The sequence below is a fragment of the Phyllopteryx taeniolatus genome, chromosome 6 (genome assembly GCF_024500385.1).
Source record: "Phyllopteryx taeniolatus isolate TA_2022b chromosome 6, UOR_Ptae_1.2, whole genome shotgun sequence".
NCBI classification, from domain to species: Eukaryota; Metazoa; Chordata; class Actinopteri; order Syngnathiformes; family Syngnathidae; genus Phyllopteryx; species Phyllopteryx taeniolatus.
In genome coordinates, this window is record NC_084507.1 from 8,402,095 (window position 1) to 8,420,797 (window position 18,703).

Sequence of the window (18,703 nt, forward strand, 5' to 3'; positions counted from 1 at the left end):
CTTGAAGACGCTAGAAAGTTGGAAGCATCAAGCTCAGTATCCCTGCAAAATCAATGGTTGGCAGTAAAGACGAATGTATAAGGGAGAAAAGTGGCTCAGCCCTGTCAACTGATGTAGGAGAAATTTATTTATAATCTCGCAAACTACTAATCTGACTCCCTCAAAGAGTGAGGCGTGACATGTGGACTATCAGTCCTCCTCCTGCAGTTCTCCAGTCAGCATGTCCTGGCCCAGCTACATCAAGTACCACGGCCTGGCCCTGCCACCCGGAGCACACTCTGAGGAGAGCTTGGAATATGCCCAAAACTTCGCTGTGGAGGACACTGACGTGTTTACTGTGACATATCCCAAATCAGGTACTGTGCTGTTTATTTTAATGTCTAGTCTGAAGGACATGGTATAATCCTTTGAGAGTCTGGGACTTCATATAACAAAATGCAACATGATGATTATAGTCAAAATTCAGAGTGACAGGTTGGACCAAGATGTTGGCATTCATGTGTACAGGTTTGATGAATTAAGGGCAGCAGTGGCATACAATAGTCCAGTTTGAGGGGGAAACTACGACTGGGTCTGTAAGTGCATTACAATATTTGCACTATTTGAAACCGCTTCATTCTCTGCTCTTCTTAAATATTACAATATTACATTTTAACTTTTAAAATTGTATTTCATGATGGCTACTGATTTAAATTTAAGAATCTGACTTGAGTACTGTGAGGGTTTCGTTCTTTCTGTACAGAATTTAGATTGGCTTCACTTCTGGCCTGCATTTGGCAGATGTGCCTTGTGACCATTATCATCAAGTCTTTGGCGTCTTGGACCGTACTTTGAATTTCAATGGCAGGTGAACGTGTTGTTTTATCAATGTTAGATACGCTCGACGCACCACAAAAATATAATTCGCACAGTTTAAGCGTAAGGTTTTTATTTACGTGTTGGAAAGTGATATCCACTAGTCCCGTGGAAGTGAGAAAGTTGGGAAGTGGTATGCTTCCTTCCGGTACCCTCGGAAATGTGCCAATTTCAAATCGGGCGTCGTCTTCTTGTCTCCTTTTGGACATTGGGTGGTGATATTAACTTTTGGGGCTTTCCCGACACAACGGTAAATATGAAAGATTGGACGCTGTAGAATATATCTTTCTGGTTACTCCAACTTCGTAAATTTGAAACACATATTCCAGTGTACGTGAATGTCTCAGCGGATCCGCCTGACTCTTCCCTCGATAGCTTGAAGGACAAACACAATGCTTACACAGGACCTTTATTTTATGTACCATGGAGTTATGCTGCCAAATGAAACCCACTCCCAAGAAAGCCTGACATTTTTTGCACAGGACTTCACGTTTAAAGACGATGACGCCATTGCCGTCACGTACCCAAAGTCAGGTCAGTGTTGTTGTTGATCCAGCAGTGTTGCCTCTGGCGGTCCTTATGTATCGTAGGATAATTTTTTGCTAATATGGAGTCCATGTAAGTGTTTATCAGCTACCACTGACACCAGATAGGTTTGATCTGTGATTTATAGTATACTACTTGATTTGTTATTTATTTATTTATTTTTTGATGAATCAGATGTTCACTCAACCTTGGTCAAGTTGGTGTTTTTGTTTCTGTACTGAATGATGGTGCAGTCTATGCCAGGGAGCTGATAATAAACACTAAGGGGGGAAGCATGGCAATAAGTTGCACCATCGAATTCTCTATCCAAATGGCGTGTAAGTGTGTGGACATTGCAATATTGCGCAGACGAAAGAGAATCATGGAATTATATGAATCTTGACTTTGCGTCATTCAAAAGAATAGTAACAATACATATAACATGAAAGTCAGAAACGTACATTATGTCAACTCGTACATGAAAAGCATGAGCTGAACTAGAATGGGAGCTAATTACCGGTGTTGTGGAGTGAATTGCCAGCAAAAGGTGTGGTTCTGTGAGTGTGAACTGTGCATTACTTCTCTTGAATGTCGATTTGTAATTGAACAAACGACTTAGACTAAAATTGTGAAAAGCACTTATTATTAAAGTGTTAATTTTGTACATTCTTAGTAAAAACAACAACAAGATTTATACAACTTTTGGCATACCTACGCTGTGTATACAGTAATGTACATAGTAATATAAAATGCTCTCCTCTGCAGGTACAATCTGGATGCAAGAGCTCCTCCCGCTGGTGCTGAGTGGGGGGGACTTGACGCCCATTCAAACCATTCCCAACTGGGATAGAGTTCCCTGGCTGGAGGAGAAAAGATTAAAAGTAGTTGTGGATCAATTGTCTTCTCCACGAGCGCTGGTCACACATTTTCCTTATCAACTCATGCCACAGTCCTTCGTCTACTCAAAAGCCAAGGTTAATTGTGCTTCCAAAAACAGAACTCTCGCTCTCTTGAGTAAATTCAAAGTCATCCTGCATTTGACTTCTTTTACCTCCATCCTCAGGTGATCTATGTAATGAGGAACCCCAAGGATGTCATTGTGTCTTCCTATTACTTCCACCAGATGGCCACTTTCCTTGAAGACCCTGGAACCTGGGATGAATTTATGGACAAATTCCTGGAAGGCAGAGGTTTTAGTTTGAAAAAGTTTCTTTCCTTATGTGGGCTTGCCGTCACTCCATGCCTTGTTGTCATGGTAGGAAAGGCTGTTGTCCCCCTGAGAATAGGTGGGGCTGGGCGAACAGTGGGTAATTTGCATGAGAGAGAATACATTACCATATGTCCAGAAATGTAATTTAAATGACTCGATGGTGTTTTCATTCATTTAATTACTTCACACATTGATGCCAGTACTGTATTAAGCCCCCATACAATGGATGAGATCGGATTTCTAGGAAATGGGGTGTAATGTTAGGAGCTATCATAAGACATGTACTTTCACCTTCACGATAGGCGGACATGTCCCCCCCACCTTTTCAGAGGGCCACCTCCTGCACTTTTACCATCCAGCACCCATTGCTTTTTTTCCCCCAATTTTAACATTTATATAATTGTAAGAGAATATGGGCTCCTTATTTGTTATTCTAGCTAGGTCTAATCTACTTTTATCATTGATGATCATATTTACCTGTTTTCTACTTCTGGAGCAAAATCTAGAGTTAATTTTATCACTTTCCCTTGTAGATGGCATAGTTTTACCTTCCACATGATTATTGTCACTTGAGCTGAGTTCTCGTCCTTGGTCAGAATGCGAGTGAAGTCATCTGAGATACGCCTTTGACTCATGGTGGAAAACTAAATAGTACACTAATTATTCCATTATCAACAAAACGTCAGCGACAGTGCATGATGGCGTTCACTGATTAATTAATCTTTTACACGGACCAAAATTTATCTTCTGCACCCCCACCCCACATATGAACATTGATTTTGAATTATATTACAACTAATACTATTATACTTATTCTTATAATGTACTATTAATTATACTATTTTGACCAAAGCATTCTTTGTCATCTGTCTGCAGTGATGTTTGGCAAATGGACCGACCATGTCAAGAGTTGGAGGCACACAGAGCTGGGAGACCGAATCATGTATATCACATATGAGCAAATGATTCAGGTAAAAAAAAAAAAAAAGATTCTATGCTACACACACACTTAGAGGATTCATTGAGAAACGCTCATACCTTGCAGGACCTTCCTTCAGCTGTGCGTCTTATTTCCGATTTCCTGGGGAAGAACCTGAGTGACAAAATCATTGAGAAAATAGCCTACCACTGTTCTTTCAAATCCATGCAGGCCAACATCATGTCTAACTTCAGTTTGGTCCCCAAAATATACATGGACTCTGACAAGTCTCAGTTCCTTAGGAAAGGTGAGGCAGCACTTCTCTTTTCTCTGGTTACAGCTGGTCATTTACGTATGTTGTCAATTTACATGCATTGCTTTTGATAGGAATATTGCCCCCACTAACATGGCCGCTACATAGGCACGTCGCTTAGCCGGCCTGCTATCGCGTACTCATCTAATGTTCATATATGTGGTTGTAGCAGTTATAGCAAATACATAACCTCTGTGTTAAGGCTAAAGAAAATGTCCTCGTTAGCTTTGAACTAATGTTAATGCTTATCGTGTTAAGCAATTAGCTAATGTTAGCAGCGAACAGCTTACCATAATAATAACAACGTACTTCCTTTTTAGATGCCCCTGTATCACTGTTGTGCTGCCACGACAGGCCCGTTCGGTCTCATGTTTTGAATTGCATTCCTCTACAGTATTTGGGCTTAAATGCTTTCAAGCGCTCCTACTACGCAGGTCACTGTAATTTTTCTGGGTACAGCACGGCTAACCCAGTAGACAACTACTTCGCATGTGCGTCACGCCGCAAGCAGACAACAGGGAAGCGCAGCGAGCATTGGGAGGATTCAAACGCTTTTGTGAGAAAATCAAAGATTAAAAATAAAAATAAATGACGATTTTGACGAATACATTCATTGTCGATTATTTTGATCGTCAACGTCGTGACTAATCTTGGCAGCCCTAATATAGTCAAACAGCCCCTCATGCAGAGAAGCAACTGCTTGCGAAATATTTTGTATATTTTGTCTGACTGGATTTCTTTCTGTTTTGTGTGTGTGTTAGGTGTTGTTGGAGACTGGAGAAAACATTTTAGCTCCGAGCAACTGGTCCACTTCTCCTCTGTCATTTACAAGGAGCTGGAGGGCGAGCGCTTCACTCTGCCATGGAGCCTGGATGGCGCAACGGATGTAGCAAATGTGCTTGCACAAGTTTAAATGCCACAGCTGAGGTTTCAGAGTTAGGTTAGTTCATACTCAAATAAAACCCCAATTCCAATGAAGTTGGGACGTTGTGTTAAACATTAATAAAAACAGAATACAATGATTTGCAAGTCATGTTCAACCTATATTTAATGGAATACACTAAAAAGACAAACTGACAAATGTGATTGTTTTTAGCAAATAATCATTAACTTAGAATTTTATGGCTGCAACACGTTCCAAAGAAGCTGGGACAGGTGGCAAAAAAGACTGAGAAAGTTGAGGAATGCTCACTGCATTGCATCAAAAACCGACATCAATGTGTAAAGGATATTACCACATGGGCTCAGGAACACTTTAGAAAACCAATGTCAGTAAATACAGTTCGGCGCTACATCCGTGAGTGCAACTTGAAACTCGACTATGCAAAGCAAAAGCCATTTATCAACAACACCCAGAAACGCCGCCGGCTTCTCTGGGCCCGAGCTCATCTAAGATGGACTGATGCAAAGTGGAAAAGTGTTCTGTGGTCCGACGAGTCCACATTTCAAATTGAACCATCCGGACTGTTATGGACGCAAAGTTCAAAAGCCAGCATCTGTGATGGTTTGGGGCTGTGTTAGTGCCAATGGCATGGGTAACTTAGACATCTGTGAAGGCACCATTAATGCTGAAAAGTACATACAGGTTTTGGAGAAACATATGCTGCCATCCAAGCAACGTCTTTGTAATGCACGCCCCTGCTTATTTCAGCAAGACAATGCCAAACCACATTCTGCACGTGTTACAACAGCGTAAAAGATTGCGGGTACTAGACTGGCCTGCCTGCAGTCCAGACCTGTCTCCCATTGAAAATATGTGCGCATTATGAAGCGTAAAATACGACAACGGAGACCCCGGACTGTTGACCAGCTGAAGCTGTACATCAAGCAAGAATGGGAAATAATTCCACCTACAAAGCTTCAAAAATTAGTGTCCTCAGTTCCCAAATGTTTATTGATTGTTGTTAAAAGAAAAGGTGATGTAACACAGTGGTAAACATGACCCTCTCCCAGATTTTTGGGAATGTGTTGCAGCCATAAAATTCTAAATTAATGATTATTTGCTAAAAACAGTGAAGTTGATCAGTTTGAACATTAAATATCTTGTCTTTGTAGCGTATTCAATTAAATATAGGTTGAACATGATTTTCTAATCATTGTATTCTGTTTTGATTTATGTTTAAGACAACGTCCCAACTTCATTGGAATTGGTGTTGTATTATACACAAGACTTAACCTGCCTTTCCCCTGTTGACTAATCTAGTTAGCATTGTCCCCACTACCTGAATTTAGTACGATGTTGGGACGTATACTATGCAGGTTTAGTGCTTCACATGGGCCATGGCAGGCTTCATTATCAATATAGTTACTGTACACTAACTGGCCTCTTTATTAGGTGCACCTAATCAAATGAGATCCAATACAATACCTATACATTGGAACCTCGATAAAACGTACCCCGATATAACTGATATCAGATAAAACGGACCGTCGGCACTGAGCAAGGTGTCCAAAAATAGTTTACATTTGTCACTTAAAATGCCGTTGCCAAGTCTGGTAGTTCCATAATTTTCCGCTGTTGTTTACTGGCGCTGTGGTGTAATGCAGGCAGAGAATGGCGACTGGTGTATTTCCGGGTCACGGCTAAATGAATTATACTCGATCCTCCTGTTATTGAGAGTGGGGCATTGACGTTGTGGCCATGTGACAATGGTAAAGCTATTGTCCATTGTACATACAGTAGAGCAGAGAGAGAGCATCATGGCTGCAGCGTTAACTGTGAGGAGTACAAGACACGTCTTTGGAGTCTGGAACAAGCTATTTTTGGTACAGTAACAGTTTCTTTTAAATCGTTTTTTTTTGTTAAAAGCAAACGGAATTAGGAAGCACACAAATTCCCCGCGGCTCATGAAAGCGACTCGCCTATGATGAGTACTGTATGTCAACAATGTCACCATGACGAGGCATGGTAAAATTTGAAACTTTCAAACATTTTAAAGCTTTTTTACAAATATTTATTTACAATAACGTTGTACTGTACTAGATGTTTTAGGCCACGAAAAAAAATCTACAAAACAATAATTTTGTACTATACAGTAATATGCATGCATATGGCCATAAAATAAGTGCTTCAATGTAACGGACAATCGGCTATATCGGACGACCCCCGCCCCTATTAGTCAAGGTTCCACTGTATATTAAAATAACGGGCCATGCATGTGTTACTTAAAAAACATCATGTATAGCTACTGCCATACTAACAAGCATAATTCTTATAATCACTGCATATGTTTTGAACCTCATGAGTATATTGGTTCTTAGCTTGCATGATATTGAAATGCATTACTTACCACAATCATTTTATTTTCAATCACTACTTGGGTGCCTTATTTACCTAGTTACAAATGGGATGATCAAATGCTTGTAATTTCATTTTCCATTTACCTTTTAGAGTATATATGATGGTACTAAAATAAATTCTTTTTTTTTTTTGTTAAAGATTGCTTTGCTAATGGATTTATTGCACGCTAATGTTTTTTGGAATGCTAAAGGATTCCTTTGTTTTATAAAAATATTTTTGGAACTCATTGGTTTAACTTTTTATTTAGCCTCACAGTCATGTATGCCAAAGTGACAGAATACATCAAACAAACAAATAAATACAACCTGAATGTATTCACTGCAGGGCTTTTGTGGACATTGTAATACTTTAGCATCCCTGTGTAATTTAACAAGTGAGTGCATTCATCTGTCGAACTGTAGCAGTCAAGCGCAGACATGCTAAGAAAGAACTTGTCATATTTGCCTACTTAACCGATAGGTGGCAGCAGATTTTTACTGTCGTCGAGAGCTCGGGTGACACCACACACACACACACACGATATCAATATACAGTATTGTTCTGCTATACTGTATTTTATGAGGGGGACATATTATTATGCCATACTAAGGAATCCCAATATAATTCTGACTGACTGACAAGGTCAGTTGGAATATAATATTTTCTATTTACAGTATGGACTTGGATGGGCCTAATGTGAGTTATTAATTAATTATTATTATTTTTTTAACAAGCCCTAAAACTGGCAGTGCTTGTCGACTGATGACCAGTCCAGCGTGCACCCATGTCATCTGGGATAAACTGTATCCAGCATGTAAACAACCTGAACAGGCTAAGTTGTTGAAAATGAATTAATTTAATTCATGAATGTAATTGTCAAATTTTCATTACCAAACCACAATTTAAAGCTTCATCGGCTATGACAAAAGTGTTAAAACATGCAATTTGTCAATAATGATAATAATAAAAAAGTAAATTAATCATCATTAATCATCATCATTAATTAATCATTAATCGATGAAATACTGCATTACATGAGTGATGATGCTACAGCTTAACTCTATGGAAAGTGAACGTCACAGTATACTGGTATCCCTTTTGCAACTACAACAGATCCCCTCTTCTGGGAAGGCGTGAGTTTAGACCTGGCTCAAAATCTCTGTTCTAGTTTGTCAGGTGCTTGATGGAGTAAAAGTTAGGGCTCACAGTTGTTCCACACCAAACTCATCCAAGCACATCTACATATATAACATCTTTGTGCACTGGAGCAAAAAAAGAGCTTTCTCAAAACTGTTCCTAAGTAGGAAGTAAAGAATTGTCAAAAATGTCTTTTAGATGAGGTCAAGGGAACTGAGGGATTTACTGTATAGTCCAACTTCAGCAGAGAGGTATGTTCCAATACTTCGATCCATTCATCCATTTTCTGAGCCGCTTCTCCTCACTAGGGTCGCGGGAGTGCTGGAGCCTATCCCAGCTATCTTCAGGCGAGAGGCGGGATACACCCTGAACTGTTCGCCAGCCAATCGCAGGGCACATACAGTATGAACAAACAACCATTTGCACTCACAGTCACACCTACAGGCACGCTAAAGTCATCAAATAACCTACCGTGCATGTTTTTGGGATGTGGGAGGAAACCGGAGTACCTGGAGAAAACCCATGCAGGCACGGGGAGAACGTGCAAACTCCACACAGGCAGAGCCGGCTATGAACCCGGGTCCTCAGAACTGTGAGGGAGATGTGCTAACCAGTCGGCCACTGTGCCGCCCCAATACTTACAGTATGTCAATAATGCGTATTAATCAGAAAGCAGTCCTCTTTCCGAAGTTAGAAAACTATGATGACCTTATATTATTCTGATTCAAGTAAATAAATTTGATCTTTGCCTTTTGTGTCACGGATTGGAAATACAAATTTTAAACTGGTGGCTGAGTCTCAGTTTAAATTGCAATTGTGTGTGCGCGCATGCGTGTGTGTACATGTGAGTGTTATAGTCTTCTATGTCCCCTGAGTCCTGACACTACATCATTACATTCAATTACATGGTGGACTATTTATCAGTGTGTGTGTGAGAGAGAGAGAGAGTGTGTGGATACTTGTGTGCGTGAGAGTGTATGTGTATGTTGCAGACGTCATGGTGCCTGCTCTAGGACACCCACTTTGCCACTGCCTTGCACCCACTGGTCCTGCCCTGGGCTGCCCACAGGATGCTTGCCTTCTTTGAAGCCTTCTCTCATTAAGACACACAACCGCACGCTGCAAAGATCATTCAGCCAGCAGAGTCCTTTTGAGTCTGTCCGGAGACATGCTCGCATTTATCTGATGTTCAAAAGTTTACTTTAGGCCAGCAAAATGTTTTGATCAGTTACACTGTTTACAACAGGTTTCTATGGGATTTTTTTTTAAAAATGATGCCATTTGCTGACTATCTTTTCCAGGATTTGAACAATGTTTAATAACCAGTTAACCCTAGTTTTTGTTACATCACATATTGTTATTCGCAGCCCAAAATCCTGGCCGGTAGTTTCATTCAAAACTCTGAATTGCTCATAGGAGTGAATGTGAGTGTGAGTAGTGATGTCTTTAGTCCTTTAATTGACAGCTGATCAGTCCTGGGTGTAATCTACCTCTCAGCTGGGATAAACTCCAGTTCACCCTAAACAGGATAAACAGTAAAGAAAATGATGGCTGAATGGTCAAAGTTGGATTCATTCCACAATTAAAGACATCCTGTCTTGTGGGAAATGGCGTCATTCACCGACTTTCTGTGAAAAAGGTTTTAGCCTCATTGTCGCAGTCATCTGCTAAATTGCCCATGCTTCTTTGATGCCTTTGTTAGATATGTGCAGACTGCCGTGTGCCCTCCCCAGGGTCATATAGAATTCTGTGGATGGCAAATGCCCAGTGATAATATGGAATGTGTACAACACACGTACACCCCCCCCCCCCCCCCCCCCCCCCCCCCGCTTCATGTATGATATAGAACAGAAGGGACATCCCTGTTGAGAGCCACTGCATCAAGGGCCTCAGTTGATGTGCAGTATTATCCTTGTGCCACAGTGAGGCGCCAGGACGCACGCCTACTCATTATACCTTTTATGTTTGCTTCCTTCTTGTGTGTCAAGAAAGTTCTTTGCAGCTTTCTTCTTTGAATGCTGTTGGGTCTGTGAGGCTGATGTGACCACAGTTCCTATTAAATATGCCGCGCTGGGCTAAGTAGACTCCTATTCTTCATCGTCCATTCATTTGAATACAATGTTAGGCTGCAACAACTTAACAACCACTCTTGCTCAAACTGTCATGTTGGACCAGTACAATTCTGATCTGTCAACTTGAGCAAATCAGAGGTACTGTCAAACATCACTTTAGTTCTCACTGCTTTGTTGTACTTTCATATATACAGTAAGGTTCCATTTTATATCTGTTTTAAGTTTGTGATGATCCAAAATTCCATGAATATCAGATCCAGCACCTGGGTGGGTTGTAGAGGCCAGAAAGAGAAGCTAATTTTATTTGGGCCCTAGGTCCTGGAATGACCTTCAGAGTTGACTCAAACTAGCCTCGTTGGTCTCTTTGTATTGTTTTCAGTGAAAAGCTGCTGAATTTCTTGATACCAGTTGTTCGTGCTCTTTGTTGATCTTCCTAATTGTGATGTGAATATATGCTGGGTATGCTAGACTGCTGTTGTTTTGTTCCATCCATCCATTCTCAACTTCGATTATCCTGTTCAGGGTCACGGGGCACTGGAGCCTATCCCACCTGACTTCGGGCGAAAGGCAGACTACACCCTGAACTGGTCGCCAGTCAGTCGCAGGGCACATGTAGACGCGAAGAACAATTCACACTCACATTCACACCGTCCCTGAGTGGGAACTGAACCCACACTGCACGTCCCAAAGTCAGGCGACTGTATCAATACACCATCAGTGACCTGTTATTTTGTTGCGCTTGCATTTTGTACATTTGATCAGTATTTACTGCTCTGCATTCCAGGTAGTCTATCAACGGTAGTTTTCTGTTTGCATGTACTGTTCTTTTATGTATACTTTTATGTATACTGTGTTCTTTTATGTATAAATTTTATTATGATGTGAAATGTGCTTTACCTTCTTGACCAGATCAGTAGAGCATCCTGGAAAAAGAGACAATTGGTTTTTATTTTCTGATTAAATTAAGGTTTTGATTGGCCCACAGCATGATGCTACCACTATCTTTCATTGGTATTGGTTATTGTCTGAGTAGAAAATTTTGGCCATCGACAAATTTCTTTTTCCCTACAGTCATGCCCAGAATTATTCATACGCAAGCCACATTGTGAGTTAAATTAAAGAGTTAGGAGGAGTATTGTTTACAAGAAAGTTGCAAAAGACTGTGAGAATTTTCTTTCGACATTTTCATTGTTTTGTTTTTTAATTATTAATATCCTTGATCTGAAAACTATTTAAGGTAACTAAATCTGTTGTACCAATGTAAAGGATCCTGGTCATTTATGCCCCAGTTACTATAAATTTGAAATATTGGCGATGCCTGTGTTGAGAAAGAATCTGAATAAAATAACAACTTAATTCAGAAAGTGACAGATCATTAAAAGAGCAATTTCCCTATCCTAAAGAATATTTTTAAAAATGTTCTACATTTTTATTCTTATAGTTTTACATTATGATCATCACTTTATCCCACCTCTCGCCTGAAGTCACCTGCGACCATATAAGGATAAGCGGTATAGAAAATGGATGAATGGATGAAGATTTTTCCAATAAGAACAACCTTGGACAACTGATTTCATTTGTAGGCTTATGAATAACATTTCTCTCTCTCTCTCTCTCTCGCTCTCTCACACACACACACACACACACACACACACACACACACACACACACACACACACGTCACGACCCACCCAGGGTGTCTGCTGAGTTCCGGGCTGTGGGGCAATTAGCAGTAATAGCAGGAAGTTAGTTAGTGTTATCTGCGCCGTGGCAGCCTCTATTGGCCCTGACAGACCCTGGCCGGTCACGTAGGGATACAGTCAGACAGACAGCAAGGGAGGCGGAGAGGTGCACAGTTGGGAAGAGGGACTAGACAGAGGCCCCAAGTATCATATGAGAACATACATACACTGCCTCATGAATGCAATCATAAAGTACTGTACATTCATTTGGGTTTCTAGAAATTGTCACAATGGTTTCTCAGATTAAAACTTAGTCTATACTGGCTTTTATTGAAAAGGATAAGATAATGTGCCATTGCTTTATCTGCACAGAGGCTCCTGGCTGCAATAGTAATGTCTCCGTTGTTTCAGCAGCACATCTCTCTTCCTGGATTCCTGCATGCATTTAACTACGTACGGTGCCTCTCTTGGAGCAGGTGACGGAGTGGGTTGGTTTGGGGGGAATTGGCACGGGGATAATAGAATGAATATGTGCTTGAAAGCATTTGAGGATGTAGTCTGGGAGGCCCAAAAGAGATCCTAACAAAAAACAAACAAAATCCCTGAATGGAACTCAGACACAACAGTCACGTAGCATTCACTCAGCAGGCAGACAGGCGGGCGCACGGAGGATGCTCCTCTCCACTCTTTGCATCTACTGTGATTGTATTTATGCTCCATTTGTATCAACATCTGGTAGGGTTGTTGATAAAGCAACTCACATGTCACCGAAGAGCGAGTAAATATGGTCCAAATGTAGCTGCTGTGGACTGAATTGACTAAACATCTTTAAATGGCTTTGAGTTCATCCATGCATGGATTCGCAAATTGTGAAATAATATTTATACAATCACCAACTGCTCAAAAGAAGAAAAAGATTAAAAAATTAATGATTTAGAAAACACTATCCTAATTACTATTAATGAAAGTTGTTCATTGTTTTCTCTATTTCTTTATTTTTGTTTTACGTGTATCTCTTTTCTCCTGTGTCTCTTACTATAATGTTTGCTGCCCATGTTTGGAGGATGACATCCTTCACTGCAATGTTTGGACATGGACTCATTCACATATGAAGGCCTGCAAAATAAACGTTGTGGCAAACAAACAGCTCCCCATTCAATTGAAATGTTATTTGTTTGTGTGTTAGTTCCTGTTTCACAGCAACGAAGTTGATAAGTTTCCATTCAGCATTCAAAACTCATCTTGGAATAGAATAGAATAGAATAGAATAGAATACACACATTTTAAATACCATTACACGGTGTATAAGAAAATCACACTGCTGGCCAATTACAGTATGTGACCATTTTGTTCCAACAAAGGATGGATATCACAGTACTGCACATCTGGAACTGGCCCTGGCAGCGTGGGGTTCGATGTTGTGGCTGTTCACATTAAGGCTCTGGTGAGAGAATTAAAGGCAGCAGTCAAGATTGTTTTAACAGCCAAGCTGGATGATGAGTGATATGTCTTTTACTGGAAAATCCTCTCTTTGTGTACTACCAAGCTGATGTCACTCCTAAATTTGTACCTTTTATGTCATCAGGTCAGAACCCCAGAACAGGAAGAATCCTGATTAATTCCATTATTTAGTGCATTTACTCAGGATCTGTCGAAACCTTGGACAGTGCCTGAGTTGACGACGGAAACATGCGTACTGTATATGCACATGAAGTTCAAGGAGAAAGTACAGTACACTACAGCTTTTGTATATTAGTGACACAATGGTTGTGGTAAACAAAGGCTTAAATGACTTCCCGACGGCTCTGTCTTCACTATGTATAAACATAATGCGGATAAATATAGCGAGCAGTGTTGCCGTCACTTTCACAGTGATAACAGCAGAGACAATGAGGAAAAGGAGTGAATCACTTTTGTTTACAGTTCAGACTACGGTAGTTCTATTCCAGTAAGACATGATTTTCCAACCACCACCATTATAAACTATATAGCTCGATGCATGGGGAAAAAAACAGTTTTAATTTCTTTCTTAAACGTGGAGGCAGTGATGTTTTTGTATGTGCATGTGTTCAGTGCCAACCACTATTTGTCTATTTGTCAACATAGACAAATTATTACTTTGCTTGGATTGTTCTTCTTGGTCACATCACATTTCACTAGCATTTGTTGCCAGGCAGAGTTCTCAGGCCTTAATTGTACAGGTATCTGCCCCATCTACCAATGGATCATATGCAGGACAACACATTGAGCATTTCCAGTGGAAAGGTTAGGTTGGAAATGAGTTTCCGGTGTCAATTTATTTCAACCTACTGGGACGTCATCTGACGGAAAAATAACCTCATTCTTTAAATGCGTGATAATCTGGGGTTGTGTAGTGAGTATATTCAACAGTTTAGTGCTGGTACTCGTTTTTTACTTTTTTAAAGACAAAGGGATCGCAACACTGCAGTGTGCAACGTGTTATATTCAGCTTTTTAACACGTTTAACAGGGAGCCAATACTATCGATTCATCCATTTTCCGAGCCGCTTATCTTCACAAGGGTCACGAGAGTGCTGGAGCCTATCCCAGCTATCTTCGGGCAGGAGGCAGGGTACACCCTGAACTGGTTGCCAGCCAATCGCGACCCAGTACTATGTAGGACTATATACACTCTCAGAGCGCAGTGAAAGCGTCAGATGGAATTTCCGAATGTAGCGTCAGTTTGCAGTTTTCAGAGAGACAGAGCACAATCCATTTTGTATGAATTTTTCGAAAGAGCGTGTTGGCCTTTGGCGGGGATACATCAGTGCGTCCGCCATATTGAATGTGTCAGTTCTGCCCTTACAAATCCCGTCCTGCCGGACACTCCCGCCGCTTTGACTGAGGAGACTCCCAGAGTGCACCGCTCTGAATAACCGAAAGGCACCACTCCAACAACGCTCTGAGTTTCCGAACGTTGCAGAGTGTAGAGAGTGGGCTTGGAGTGAATTTCTGAATGGACCCAAGAGTACCACTGAGACCATTTTCTGCTTTTACATACATGGTATATAATGTCAAGCAAAGTAGATTGATGGCTACTGGTCTGGGCATTTTACACAACATACCAATCACACACACAGCTCGACATCCTTCCTGCTTCCTGATGTTACAGTAATAAAGTGTGAGGACCTGCCTTCTCCATATTAAGGCCAGTTTTCCTACTTTTGTTTTAAACAATTCAAGTGCAAATGAAGGTAAATCCTTATGAACAATTTCATATTCATTTCCATCTGTACATTTATATCCGGCAACATCAACTGACTGACTGTAGACGCATAGACACACACACACACACACACACACACACACACACACACACACACCAACAGATGTGAGTTCACTGAGAGGAGCGTGGGAGGTGTGCCTCGTCCCATCACAAGATTTTGTGTGTGCCTCTCCTTCTACTTCCTACTGTCTCGCCATCATGTCTTCATTATCTTCTCATTGTTTTTCTGTGTCTGTGCGTAATATAGCAGTGTTTGTGTATACTGTTTGTCAGTGTTGTGATAAAGTGCATGTTAAAAAAAAAGTGTACATACATTACATAATTGTTTGTACAACAGTGTATACATAGTAGATTGCATTTATTGTATTCCGTCATAACTGGAAGTCAGTCAAAACTGACATAGTACAATGCATTAGATATATACGTGTCTTCGAACACCCAGTTGAGAATCTCTCAAAGGGGTTCTCATATACAACTAATGCATTCCCCAGTAGACAAAATTGACAAAAAACATGCATTGATATGATACCTGAGGCTATGTTTTAAGCTATGTTTCTGGCAGCCACCTGAACCGTAATGCGCCGTAGGCTCTTTTGTGCATTTTTTTTCTCCATGTTCAAGTCTTGCTAAGTTTTCTCACAGTTTATCAAGGTATTCGTGATAGACCAGAGGGTCACGGTTTACCACAGATACCAGTACATTCTCTTCTGGGCTGTCACGTTATGATGGGGTCCCTCACGTTTCTCACAGCTTTCTACGGATGGAAAATGGACCCAGCAGAGTCAAATGACGCTTCCCTGCTGGACCTGGCTACAGAGTTGGCATCTGTGGGGTGGTAAGGGTGGGGCACATACCGCCGCTCAATAAATGCAGGAGCATTTCTGTCAACAACTCAGACTTTCTAATCCATTTCTTGTACCAAAACATTCCAAATAGCCCTTTATTCACGTACAGTCTGCTTATTCGCACACTCTCTCTCACACACTTTCTCTCGTGCACGTACACACACATGCATGCACACATACACACACATTCAACATGAATCGGCATGTCACGCTGGCCATTGTAGGTACATTTAACACATGGCTTAGCTTTAGAGGAGTTGTAGGCGGTGAGTTTGAGATGGCGGGGAATACATATGCTTCCCGTCCTTCTATGGACCTCCTCCAAGTTTTGATACGCCCTATTACAGACTTTCAGGTGTTGTTGCGTTTACCCCGTCTTATGGACTGGGATGGAACGGTCCCAAAATAAAGTTTAATATATGCAATAGAAAATGGATGGATTAATGGCAAAACCTTGAGACCGGTAAAGAGGTGGCTAATATTAGCACAGCTATCATCCAAGATCAATAGGGTTATTGCTTTAAATTGAGATATAATCCTTAACCGATGTAATCACACTGTACAATATACTGTACTGTAGCTTCGTGAGATTCGAAAAAAATGCTTCTCTCGAAAGTAGCGAAGAACAAAAATGTTATGGTTTAATGGAGTGTTGGGCAGTGAACCTTCACATACAGAACATCAAATGCCACAGGCAATTCACCAATCACTGTGAACCATGCATTGTACTGCTTTTCATTTTGCCATTTAAAATCTCATGTAACTCCTGTCGTGTCTACAGCCCCAAACTGTTTTTCTGAAACAAGTCTTCCACTCGCTCTGAAGTGCGTCTTCACTCACTGAAGGAATTAAAAAAAGATCTGTTTTCCCATTAAAAAAGGCAAAGTTTAAATAAATTGTTTTTTAATTTCCTTTTCTTAAGTCTCAGGATACATTGTTTTAACATCTGCCTTTTTGTGGTTCAATCCTCCTAATTACTGTTTGCATCATTGCCTTAAATCACTTACTAAGTTGCTCTAACGGGAAGTCTCTTAAGGCTCACGCCTCCAGCGTCGCAGCACCTACCCCGTGGAACTTTCTTCCCATGGAGATTTGGCAGGCAGGCACCACCACCAACATTGGGCAGTTTCAAATCTGCACACAAATGACACTTTTTCACCCAACCTAGTTTGGCTGTTCTGTTTGTTGTTGTCTGTTGACTGTTTCTTGATTGTGTCTTTCTCGTCTACTTGTTATGATTGCCTTTTGTTGATGTAAAGCGTCCTTGGGTTTCATGAAAGGCGCTACATAAGATAAAGTTATTATTTATTATTATTCACAGCCCCCACGGGGCAAATTTGCAGGGTATCTGCAGTGCTATGGTATGCCATGATATATTATTAACCAGCATTCCTCAGTTCATTTTACTCTTTGGCATTTCATCTGTGCAACGATTATTAGTTCTACACTTGTGCTTTCCTCTATCACAACAATTTACAGTGGAATGATGTAAAAGTCGCACCTAAAAAGAGTGGTGGTCAGTGGGTGCCCACCCATGTTAATGGCCCTAATTTTGAGCACACGCCAATATAATGACCCATAATAGCACCTCCTGATAGTCAACCTGATAGGTACCCCCAATGGACTATTTATGTTTTGATTAGAGGATTGGAGTCTAGCGTGAAGATACTGATAGGCTATCAATGTGAGGTGGGAGGGGCAGCCTGGTGCTCAGCCAATGAAAGTGATAGGACCCACAGGAACAGGTACTTAGACTGTAGTAAGATGAAAAAACAGTGACAAAAGCACAATATTTCATAGTGTGATATATGGCTGTTACAGGGATAGCACAATTAATGCTGCACTATTTCATGATAAAGCAAAGCAGAGCAGACTGTGATTTTTCACATTTCTTTGAAAGGGTAAACAGCAAGAGCTTTGACGCTTTACCAATGGCTGGCCCATTAGTAGAGATGTAATCTTATTACAAAGGGAGCATAGTGTGTTTGGAAAATATGAAATCATAATAAAATATCTAATATCAATATCAAATAATATCACATATCCATTCATTCATCTTCCGTACCGCTTATCCTCACTAGGGTCACGGCCATGCTGGAGCCTATCCCACCTGACTCTGACTCTGGGCTGGAGGCGGGGCACACCCTGAGCTGGTTGCCAGCCAATCGCAGGGCACATATAAACAAACAACCATTTCCACTCACATTCACACCTATGGGCAATTTAGAGTCTTCAATTAACCTACCATGCATGTTTTTGGGATGTGGGAGGAAACCGGAGTACCCGGAGAAAAACCCACGCTTATCAAACCAAAATCATTATATTGTAATAAGAGTGAATATAGAGAAACAGCTAAAAATATCTTTATCAGGTATTTATATTACTTTGATATCGTGACATAAAATATTGCTAACAAAAAGACTTTTTAGTAAAATGGACTAAGGAAGTTGTTTCACAGCCATTTCTGCTCATGAATGACAAATGATGTGTTAAACGGCAGTGTCGTATAAACAGAAAAGAAATGAGTTTTGTGTGCTTTCTCTCCACCCACTTCTTACTTCCTTTCATCCCCTCCTGCGTCCCTATATAATCTCAGACACAGACTGGCCCTGTCCCTGT

At 40.8% G+C, this 18,703-nt stretch overlaps 1 protein-coding gene and 1 long non-coding RNA gene across 8 annotated transcripts; one reads left to right on the forward strand and one right to left on the reverse strand.

The window, feature by feature from the left end:
- The first annotated feature begins 187 nt into the window (after window positions 1-187).
- sult2st3 (sulfotransferase family 2, cytosolic sulfotransferase 3) lies at window positions 188-13,107 on the forward strand. Of its 7 annotated transcripts, none has more exons than XM_061776467.1 (7): window positions 991-1,389; window positions 2,146-2,354; window positions 2,444-2,666; window positions 3,467-3,561; window positions 3,636-3,816; window positions 4,584-4,762; window positions 10,834-13,107. In XM_061776467.1, the coding sequence occupies exons 1-6, from the start codon at window positions 1,248-1,250 to the stop codon at window positions 4,733-4,735; spliced, it is 1,002 nt and encodes a 333-aa protein (XP_061632451.1). In that variant the 5' UTR covers window positions 991-1,247; the 3' UTR covers window positions 4,736-4,762; window positions 10,834-13,107. The 7 variants fall into 7 exon arrangements, with proteins under 7 accessions (XP_061632456.1, XP_061632453.1, XP_061632455.1 ...); XM_061776468.1 differs by lacking the exon at window positions 10,834-13,107 and adding an exon at window positions 8,548-8,994; XM_061776472.1 differs by lacking the exons at window positions 991-1,389; window positions 10,834-13,107 and adding an exon at window positions 188-356 and having other exon boundaries at window positions 2,444-2,570; window positions 4,584-7,446.
- Window positions 1,416-4,399, reverse strand: LOC133479449 (uncharacterized). Its single transcript, XR_009788950.1, has 4 exons — window positions 4,132-4,399; window positions 3,629-3,683; window positions 2,432-2,557; window positions 1,416-2,240 (listed from the first exon to the last, which is right to left on the reverse strand). It is a non-coding gene; the product is annotated as an uncharacterized LOC133479449 (long non-coding RNA).
- Window positions 13,108-18,703: the final 5,596 nt, after the last annotated feature.